General features: G+C 39.6%; 1 protein-coding gene across 1 annotated transcript; it reads left to right on the forward strand.

The window, feature by feature from the left end:
• Positions 1-7,080: 7,080 nt before the first annotated feature.
• Positions 7,081-10,215, forward strand: LOC108893041 (peroxidasin homolog; the record flags this gene model as incomplete). The annotated part of the gene is made up of 8 exons (XM_018690828.2): positions 7,081-7,221; positions 7,426-7,577; positions 7,682-7,835; positions 8,096-8,288; positions 8,881-8,975; positions 9,315-9,501; positions 9,833-9,930; positions 10,062-10,215. Coding segments are annotated over exons 1-8 (1,127 nt in total), but the record flags the coding sequence as incomplete, so codon positions are not given.
• Between the last annotated feature and the right edge of the window lie 1,166 nt (positions 10,216-11,381).

An 11,381-nucleotide genomic window follows, 5' to 3' on the forward strand; every position in this document is an offset into this window, starting at 1 on the left:
GCTGGGTTCAAACCTGGCTTTTTGTACAGTGTTATGATGTCACCATGTGACATCATAACACTGAAAGTTCTACATTCCACCCCCACCACACATACACACACACACGCACACGCAGCTATCCTTGTAAGGACATTTCATTGGCCTCCAATTCATTGTGGACAGCCTAACCCTAACCGTAACCAATTCATGCCTAACCCTAACCTTAACACAGCCTCAATTCACACCTTACCCCTAATCCTAACCAGGACCTCAAAAATTATATTTTGCCTTAATAGGACCAGGCTATGGTCCCCATGAGGACCACTTTTCCAAAAATGGTTGGTGTTTACACTAGAAAAGGTTCCAGTGAGAACTCTATCTGCGTCTCTCTAATTTGAGCTCAGGGAAAACAAAACAGAACAATTGATTTTTTAGAGTGGTCAGTGGGCCAAGAGCATTTTAGCCCCCATTTAGCTACCCATCGCTAAATCAATTTTGACACAGAGATATAGCACTTGAATAACATTAACACAGAAAGATTTAAGTGGACTGAGACCAGCAGTGGCAGCAGCAGATTTGATGAACTGAATGAATAACATCTAGTCATATCTTCAGTTACTGCTGTACTACGATGTTCTCTACCTTGGAGGTCACTACAGTATTTTTGTTGATTCCTCTGTTGTCACACTGCAGCTCAGCCTATGAGCTCCAAGACACCATCAACACTCTGAAAGGAGAAAACCTTCACCTCCAGTACCGACTGGAGAACCTTACCCGGGCTCTCAGAGATTTAAAACACCTGCTGACGGAGCACTCCAAAGGTAAGGGCAGAATTATTTTGTTATGGTGGTCTTTTTACCTCTACTGCACTACATTTGAGATTTTATGCTCTCCATTTAAATCACTTTAATAACTGCAATCTATTTATGACAGTCTCAGGCCATTTTTCTGCTTTGGGTAGTTTTACTTTTAATACTTTTAAGTATAATTTCCTGATTATTATTACATACTTTTACTCTGGTAACATTTTAAAAGGAGAACTTTTACTTGTAATAGTGTAATGGTGTATTTTTTAAAGTGTGGTATTAGTACTTTTACTTAAGTAAAGGATCCAAATATTTCCTAAGTACTGAACAGCCATTTCTTTCACAATTTCACACAGTTTCTGGGTGGGAACATGACACTGAATACCTACTCGCCTGGAGGGAGTGGTCCCAACATGGTAAGGTCTCAAAATGAGGTTTGACATCATGAAAAAGAGCCTTTTTTCAGCACATAGATGTCTCAGTTCCAACAACAGTCTTTTGTTTTCCAGGCATTAGCGCTGAGACTCACCAAATGTTGGAGCAGACTTTCTGTTTAACTGAACTTCATGGTGCTGCCCAGCACATCTTCATCACCCCGGGCTTCCTCCCCCCTCTCTTACCTCTTGTGATGAATGCAATACTGTCATGACTCAGCTCCAAAAGACTGGCAACTTTCAGCCTATAAAAACTTCACATAAATACTACAGAATCCCTGTGACTGCAGTATTAGGATAGTATGTAGTATGCATAAAGTGTGTATGAATTACAATAAACCGACTGGCTGGTTGCAGGTGTCATTGACCAGAGGAGGATTGTTTGATGAACACTTAATACACCCACACCCTCTTGGACAGAAAGGGAGCAGCTCTCAACTCAGCTAAATCAATATTAATTCACTCACATTAATAGTTTTGCAGAGGCAGCATGTCACATCTCTTGAGATGATTTTTCTGCATTGCTTCATACATTGATTTGTTTGACATTTATTGTCCAAAAAATGACTTCAAGACATGAAAATTAGTTTGCTTTGGACATTTCAGCCAAGAGGATCTAACACAGTCTCTCCCGAGGTCAGAAATGTTCACTTTATGTACCTTTGCTTATTTGAAATGGTAAATGCAAGTAATAGAGTAATCAGTATCAGTAAGGTTTATTTGTCACATACACAAGTAATATGCGTATGTGACATGCTACTAGAGTTGTGCTAAAAGACTGGTGCGGGAAAAAAAAGATTTGGAAAAAAGCAATATAAAGTGGGTCAGGTCAGAGTTCCTTATCCTTCTACCATGAGGAAAAAAATACATGTAATAATCATTATATTAATATATAACAGTTAATCTATATTTTATCATTTCTCAGCATTGAGAAGAGTTACTGGATGTTTACTACAAAGAGGCTCATTTCTGTATCTACACTGGACTGTGCTCTCACACAGATTGTTTGAGAGAACTGGGATGCTACACCTCCTTTGGTGGATTTATGTGTTTGATGTTGTCCTGAATTCAATAATGTTACATTTCGCCTGCTAAATCAGTCTTTGTCTGCTTAATTAAAATGACCCTTCCTGCATAGATTATAAATCGGTGCATTTGTACTTTAATTTCCATTTGATTATGCTGAATGGATTGTCAATTTACATTTGCAAGGACTTCATCTGGCCCCAGTAGACATGTGGCAACACTACAGTACAGTATGTAAGCTGCAGCCATGCATGTGAATAAGTGAGACAGAAGCCACTGTATGGACAGCTTTTTATATTTTTATACTCTGCTCCACTTTTAACTTGAAAAGAGGTCAGTTTATGGTTGAAGCAGGATTAAGAATCTACAGCCAAAACAGTGGCTTTGTGAGGTTGCATTTAAGTACAGAGGTGCTTGCAGCTAAATGCTAACATGGTAAAAATTACTATGTTAACATGCTGATATTTTGCAGGAAAAATGCTCACTATTTTTACCGTCCTATTTTTGAAATAATGAGCAACAAAAGTGAGGCTGATGGGAATATCATTAGACTTTGCAGGTAAAATGTTTGACCTGATGATGGTGCTAGATGAAAAGTCAAGGGTTCACAAAGGTTACTACAGGAACTTGAACGTCTGTACCAAATTTCAATCCATCCCATCATTTAGGATTAAGAGCCATGAATGTCTGCACAAAAAGCCCATGAGGACTCTTGGTCAAAAGCTCAAGAACAAGCATGTGAACCTCAAGCTGAGATTGTCTTGTTGACATCTATACTTTATTTACACTGGCCTTTTGGATACAAGCAAATTATCCCACCTATACAATATGACACCTATATAATACGACCTGTCAGGAGAGACATATTTTACAGTCTAATCTTTACAGTCATGTTAAAAAGCCACCCTCCTAAATGCTCTACATACACTGATTGACTGTGGTTGCCCCTCATTAACCTACATTTAAGAGGAAACAGTTTAACCACTGACAAATCTGCCTATAGTGAAAGTCACTGTGTGCTGACATGACAGTGCTTCATTCACTAACAATCATTATTTAGTGCCACTGTGATGTGTTTTGTTAGTATTTCGTCAGCTACTGTGCTGGTAATGAAGGAAGTGGTCTGAAAACTGAAACTTGGCAATGCATATGTTTCTATTTATTTATTATCGTAGTAAAAAAAAACCTTCCCAGAGGAGTGGAGGCTATTATATCAACAGATTAATGTCTGTGGTTTCAGTCACATAAGGGTGTACTGTGGGCATTATGGGCATATTATATAGGCAGTATAGTTCTGTATATAATCATAATATTATCCTATAAAATCACTCAATCTAAGGTTTCTCTTGACAGACAATATTTGCCTTCAAAGGTCCTTGAAAATCTTATGGCTTCACATTTTCTAATATCATGCTTCTCCACTCACTACAATCAGCTGACACTTGGCTTCACAATTTAATTTATTGTTTTGTGTGGAGTGTGTTGTGTGTAGCTCATGTTTGCTTCTGTGGACTGTCTCAATAATGGGTACACAATTAAGGGTTTTTTGCTTCGCTACAGCTGTTAGCTTTGAATGAGAATGCTGTGTCTGTGTATGTGTGTGTGTGTGTGTGTGTGTGTGAAGAAAGGAGGTGGAGGGTGGGTGGAGGGTGTCCAGTACATGCAAGCGGCTGCTGCTTCTTGTTCTCTCCCAGCTGGAAGCTCAGCAAATGCATCAGGAGAACAGAGGCTCTGTTCAAACCACAGACAGAAGGGAACTGACTGAAGATGAATGGGCTGATTGTAAACCAACACAGAAACTAACCTTGGACACGAGTAGAGTAAGTATCAATACTCTGTTAATAAAATGGATAAAGATGCTTTGCGTTGTTAGTATCTTACAAAACTTGCAACCAATTGCACATTGTATTTGCAAATCTGAGGAGCTGTTTAAAAAGTTTTCATTTGCATTGGGACACTTTTAGGTGTAGCTTGCAGTGTTTTTGTAGCTCTTGATATTTTCCATTTTCAGTCAAATGCAAATTCGCATTCGAAGCACAGTGGGGCCACATTTTACAGCCTTTACAGTGAAATGCAGTGAAAACCACATTAGTTTTTGTCAGTGGAAACAAGATAAAATGAAAAGCAAAACCTTAATTAACTGTTTTCATGCCACCTCGTTCTCTAAAATGAAAGAACATAATGAATGGAGATTTGCTTTTATAGAATTTAAAGCAAAAGAATTTCAGCTGCTTGCATTTCTCTGAGTTTACGTTTTCATGTGAACAATGCTCTGACCATGTTCAAAAACACACTATAATTCCAGATTACTGACCTCTTGATCTGAAGCGATACATCCAGTTTATTCACTGGAGCGATGGCACCTGCCAGAGATGTAAAGTACCACACAGTGCAAAAGTAATGTAACTGGCTGGATCGCATTTCATGATGAGGGGCATTGATGCTTCAAACTCGCTCCCTCGTCCACTCACTGTTTAAAAAACAAAAACAAAACAAAACAATGAATATTAGGCTTTTGGCAAAAAGCACCGATACAGAGGAAATACAGCATGTGGGCTAAAAACATTTTAATGACATGCTAAACAGTGTAAATGATCTGTTGTGAGTCAAACAAATACACACCCACAGGCTCTTAGCATTATGTTAGTATAACCAGCCACTAGCAATGCTGAACCAATCAAGCAATTCACTGATGCATCTAGTTCAGCAGTGATGACTAATGTGCTAAGGTCTTAAATCAGTTTTCGTTTCTTTTTGTTCAAGTATGTCACTGGTGGGAGTTTGGTTTGGCTATTTCCACCATTTTACATGTTTTTGTTCTTTTGTCCTCTAAAAACATCATGCAAGTAGGGCCAAGTGACAATTATATATGTGTAAAAAAGTTATAATACAGTGATGATATGATCATTTTTGGAGTATGATTGCTGTATGATTTAAGACCACAAAAAGACAACATTTAAGTTTTCCTAAAGTGTGACAACCAAACTTCCACATAATTAGTGTGTTTATATCCACCTGTTTTAGAGCTCATTTTCAGTGCCAGAGTGAAAAAAAAAAAAAAAAATCAGGAATTTGAGAAAAAAAAAGTTGATATTTCACAAAAAAAGGGTCACAATAAGGAGACTGTAACATTCTGCCATAATTGCATCATGCTTTCTACATCATTTATGTTATGTTGCTGCACTCACTTTTTCTGCAATAATTTAATGGGGCTGGACTGAAGAATTAACACTTAGTGTGCCCCAACTCCTAGTATTCACATAATGGGTAGTGGATGGAAATGCACTTTTTTTCCCTTCTGCTGATTTATTTCTGAAATGTGGTTGTAGTGGTGACAAATGTCCTTTCCTGTTTTGTTAACACACTGTTTGCTTGATATGCTCAATAGGTAAATTTGATACAAAATATTTCTTTATGTTCCTCTCTGGTCTCTTTGTGCAATGTCCACATTCTTCCTGAACACTGAGCCCTTTAACCTTGATCACTGCATATTCAGTTTTAATCCTTTAATTATAAATCAACCTTGAGATCAAATGTATTTTTCCCTTCAATATCCTCTTATATTTACCTGTGAAAATTCAGTGATACATAAACAAAATTTGTGACTCGTTCAAACAATAAAGGATCAGCCTTTACATGGCCATATTGAAGATCATGAAAGCCTATATGATCAGACGGGTAGCTGTGCTTGCAGGGACCAATAACTGATCTTCACAGTACAAAGCTCCGCAGCCTCTTTTCATGTCACTTTCATTGAGTGGAGGGCCACAGTGCGAGCTCTATAAAGTGGCTGGGCCCATTCAAGGGACTAAAGAGGACAAAGCTGAGCTTGCTGCGGTGCCACAGACTCACAACCAAAATAGGAATGAAGCAAAGAGAAAAGGGAGGGGAGGGCGTTAAGAGAGGGACAGAGAGAGAGAGAGTAATGTTAAATTCATCTGCTGAATACATTTGCTGGAAACTAATCAAAAGTGAATCTATGCCAACAGCAGGTTCAATGTTGTTTGTTGTGTAGGACTGACAGTTGCGGTATAGGATGTGGTAATGATGCAGCAACTGCTTATCATATCAGTAAGGAATATCTCTGACATGTTCACTTTTTGTGCCATGCTGCATGATTAAAATCACTGCAGCACTGGGTTCAAACTCGGGTAAACACTATATGGTGCCAACACAATAATGGGTAACCTTACCCAGAACCTGTGGGTAGAAAACCACCCAAGACAAGGAGCTGTTTTAACCCAGCATTTGTGGTAGTTGGGTACGTGTGTCCAACGTTGCAGATAAAATCCAAACCTAAAATCAGACTTTTTGTTCTGTTGTTGTCTGTTTAGGCCCTGGGTAGTTTTTGCCAGTATTTCCCTCACTACTACACCCCAGTATGTTGTGTCAGTACTTGCCACAAAGAAGCCAAGAAATCAGGGGAAGTAATGAGAAACAGGTGTGTAGATGAGCAGTGAGACTCAGGTGATTACTGATAGAGGACAGGTGACAAAGAAAAGTGGTGGGAAAAAAATACAAAGGCAGGAAGTAAAATAACAGACAGACACATAAGGTGTTTAATTTCACAATAAATAAGACAGTCTGGGCAGGAAGACAGTCAGAGGGGCAGAGCATGACAGTGCTATAGAGCTGATGAGCAGGATGAAGCCAAAACAATGTGCTGAGACCCTGTAGGATAGTCGTGCTTTGCTCTATACCTACTCATCTTAAACCTAGTACACATAACTACACATGCTCTGGGTCCATTTCTTAAACTTGTCGGTTAAGACTGCACACTTTAACTTGCAACTTCCTGATCAAGCTCTGCTTTCCCAGCTGACGCCATGGGATGAGGCTCTATGGTGGTTTCCTCACGACTCCCAGGGAGCTTTGCAGTAGGATGCATGTCTGTGTCTCCATCTGGACGCTCCCACAGATGACTTCCCACCTCTGCTTACTCATCCTGTCCAGCTTGGCGGTCTCATCCCAACTGGGTGAGTCCACGTGCCTCTTACTGTGAGTTAGTCCAGCCACTAGACAAACATGTCTCTAGTTATCCACGTTCATGAACTGCCACCATACTGTATCACCATGAAGTAGTGATTTTATCTCATAAGATATCTGTTCAATATCTGGGGTAATGACCATTTAGTTGTGAGTGGTGTATGGTTGTGAGTTATTTATACAATGTGTTTCAGGTCTGGAGGATGTTTTCTTCAGTCCCCAGGACCAAACAGTCAGAGAAGGAGAGGGAGTTTTCCTCCAGTGTGTGTCTGGGGAAAGTTCACCCACTGCAAGCATCACCTGGCTCAAAGATGGAGAGGCAGTCACAAGAGGTAGACAGATTCAGGTAAGCAGCAACAGACAACACCCTCAGACTAATTCACAACGGTGTTGTACCTTTTGACTCAGGTATATTATAGTGTATGCTTCAAACTGTGTTTCTGGGTTCAGGGTGAGTATGGAGGCGGTCACCAGAAGAAGACCTCAGGCACTCTGCATCTTTTCAATGTAACATCAGAGGATGATGGGATTTACATTTGTGTCACATACAATTCTTTACTGAACATCAGCAAGAAGAGCAAACCAGCTAAACTAACAGTGCAGGGTGAGTACGAGTACATGTTTTGTTTGTTGTTGTTTTTTTGGTGATTTAATGTCTGATTCGTTTAATAGGTTACATAAATTAACAACAGCGCTCATTACTTTTAGTATTGATTAATTGATTAATCTGCTGTTTTTTACATTTGTTTTGTCAACAAAATGTTATGAAAAATGCCTCCACTAATTCGCCACAGACCAAGGTGATGTCTTCAAATGTCCCAGTGCTACATTAAATGTGCTGCAGAGTGTCCATCTGTCTTGCAGGGGTTCCCAGACGGCTGCAGATCGTCCAGGGCCCTAACAACATCACTGTTGCTATGGGAACAGAGGTCTCCATGCACTGTACTGTTCGTGGCTTCCCTGTTCCCATGGTGCACTGGTTCAAAAACGGCTGCCTCCTAACGAACTGCTCAGCCCTGTTCAGCCTGCAGAACAATGGACAGCTGCTCACATTCAGGTCTAACACTGCACGGGACAACAGGAATATTAATTTTTGGTTTTGTTTTGGGGGTTTTTTGTGTGTGTCAAAATGTAATGATGAACTGAGAAGAATGCACTATGAAAATGGTGAAATTGAACATCTAGTATTCAATTATCACTGTTTATGATTTGCTAGAGTGACCCTTAAAGCACATACTGCACATACTGCATAAGAGTGGAAGTACAAACATTAATGGAAATCCGCTCCAAATCTAGTGCTGTAGCAAGTACAAAAAATACACACAAATAGGCAAAAACACATGCGACAAGAACAACTCCAAACAGTGCTCTGAGATACTAGGGAAGAGCAATGGGCCTGATTTACAGAAACATTATACAGATACTTTTTCAACTACATTCATACAGGTACTAAACCATTTTGATGCCTATTTCCTACCTGACAGATTGCGCTACCCTCCAATTAGTAACACAATTGTCCCTGCAATTTGCCCGTACAGAGCCCAGATTTTAGAGTCAAACAGAAGTTGTTAGACACCATCTGGAGTTTTGATTGTCTAGAAGAGGCTTTTATAATGATTTCATGATTCATTTCTGGCTGCGTTCCTCAGGAATGTGACCAAGGAGGATGAGGGCTCATATCACTGTGAAGCATCCAACCAGGAAGAGACAATCAAGTCCCAACAGGCCTTTCTACTTCCAGCTGGTACTGCCATTAGTTTTATTGCGTTATGGTGCATTTTTAACATGAATAAGTCATTTTCAAAGTAAGTAAACAACACTTGTTAAAACAAATAAAAGCATAGCCAATTTAAGTGAACATTTAACCTTTTACAAAGGGCATGTTGTAACCAGGTCAGTGTCAATTTTTCAGTGGAAAAACATGATGTAAACACTTCCCCTAATAGCATCAACTTCTGACAATGCAATTGCCAAATTCAGATGCAGAAAGACTTGAATTAATGAGAATATGATATTATCAAATGGGTCAGAATTTACACAATATATTAGCATACATTAAGAAACACTAATGTTGTGTTTCCAGAGATGGATTGGAGTTTTGTGCAGCAGCCCAGAAACCTGACAGTGAGGTCAGGGGAGAACGTCACAGTCACCTGTAGACCTCCATACAGCAGACCAGCAGCCCAGGTCTCCTGGTTCAAAAACAACCAGCTTCTCACCCCCACAGCTCATGTCACTGTGCTGCCAAGCGGAGACCTCTTCTTTTACAGGTGTGTGTGATGCATACTACGTGTGTGGACATTACACAGTGTGTATTACATGTGTATTTAAAGAAATGCATGTGTGCAAGTTTTTGTCACCAGTGCGTTTTCTGTCAAATACCTGACTATATGTGCATATGTGAGCTGTTGGTACATTACAATACAGGTAGGTAAAGTATGTATGTCTTTACAGAAACATGTATAAATGTTTGGTGGACATGCACATGGAGATAGATGGAAATTAAAAAAAAAAAAAAAAAAACATTTTTGACAGCTGCTAACTAAACATGTTCAAGTGTATATGGTTTAGTGTGTTTTGTTGACATTGTCCTCTCTGCAGCGTCCAGGTTTTTGACAGTGGGAGTTACTTCTGCAGGGCCTCCAACATTCACCTTCAAAGATTTCTTACCTCTAGACGAGCAACACTAACTGTGCTGGGTATGCTGCTACAATAGAGGTTGTGGTGTACTAGGCCACTAATCACTTGACGTGTTGATTTCTGGTGACCAGTATAAAAGCCTCTGTGATGGGTGATAACAGTCTTTCTTATTCTTTTCCCTTCCTTGCAGCACCTCCGTCGGTAAAACTGTGGCCCCAGCTGCTGACTGTGCCTGTGGGTGCTCGGGTGGTGCTGGAGTGTCAGGTGTCAGGGCACCCTTTACCCTCCATCAGCTGGATCAAGAGAGGCCACTCCAAGCAGACTGGAGGCAAGATTGCTCTGGGGTAAGTTCATTTACTTGAGTATTTCCATTTTCTGCTACTTTACACTTATATTCCATTACAATTCACAGGCAAATATTGTAATTCACTAGATTTGTCTAAAAGCTACTGGTTAATTTTCAGATTAAGGGTTTGAACTGTTATAACTCTAATATAACTCTTCTTCCACCACAACTGATGTATTCTGACATTATTTAAAAGCAAAGATGGTTAATAATAGTTTCTGTCTTGTAAACCCATTTGCTCAGTAGCACAACCACATAAAGTGCTATAACAGATTCCTTGTAGAATGTTATCTTTTACCATCCTCCTACAGACTTAGAAATGCTACTCTCCACATCCCAGTCAGCCAGGAGCTACGATGAAGGAGTGTATGTGTGCGAGGCCTCAAACACACTGGGCCACAGCCGCAGCACAGCAATGCTGAGAGTTGCTGGTAACTTTTACACCAACATCCTGTAACAAAATAACTTAAAAATCCATGATCAAACAAGTACAAACCAGCTTTGTTGAATTCAGTTAAGTCAGGAACAAGAAAATGCACTTCTGTAATGCTTGGCAAGCTGTTTGTGAGCTGCACGTTTGTATGAATGGTCACACAATACTGTGGTTAACTATTTAAAAAGACCTTTTGCACTGGAAGTTTAGATTCAATTTGTGAAGATGCTCCTATAGTTCTCAAAGTCTTATATGGTCCTCATTCTAATGTACACATCCAGGATTGGGCCTTTTAACAGGCAATGTTTAGATACTTCACATACTGTACTTACAGAGAGAAGTATTATATAGGTTGTATGGTATATGTTAATATAAGGCAATTTTAATATTTTAATAATTGCCAATTTTAAAAGTAGCATTGAAGACATTTGCGTCAGACATTTGGGACTCACAGACCTCATACGAAGATAACTGTGTACAATAATGTATTTTGTGTGTGAAATGGTGGCCAAGTGGTACAAAAATTGCATTTCCTGGCATAAAGTCTTACAAATGGCTTCAGTAATTATATTGCAATGATATTAGAATAAATTTTCTTCAGACTGTAGCATGTAAAATGGCACCTGAAGGTCCTTCTTTGACTTTCCTCTTTCTCCTACTAGTGAGCCCATCATAGTGACCTCTGTAGGTCAGGTGAGCTGCAGGATCGGGGCTTCAGCAGTCCTGCCCTG

This window comes from Lates calcarifer, unplaced genomic scaffold, assembly GCF_001640805.2.
Source record: "Lates calcarifer isolate ASB-BC8 unplaced genomic scaffold, TLL_Latcal_v3 _unitig_281_quiver_1142, whole genome shotgun sequence".
NCBI classification, from domain to species: Eukaryota; Metazoa; Chordata; class Actinopteri; family Centropomidae; genus Lates; species Lates calcarifer.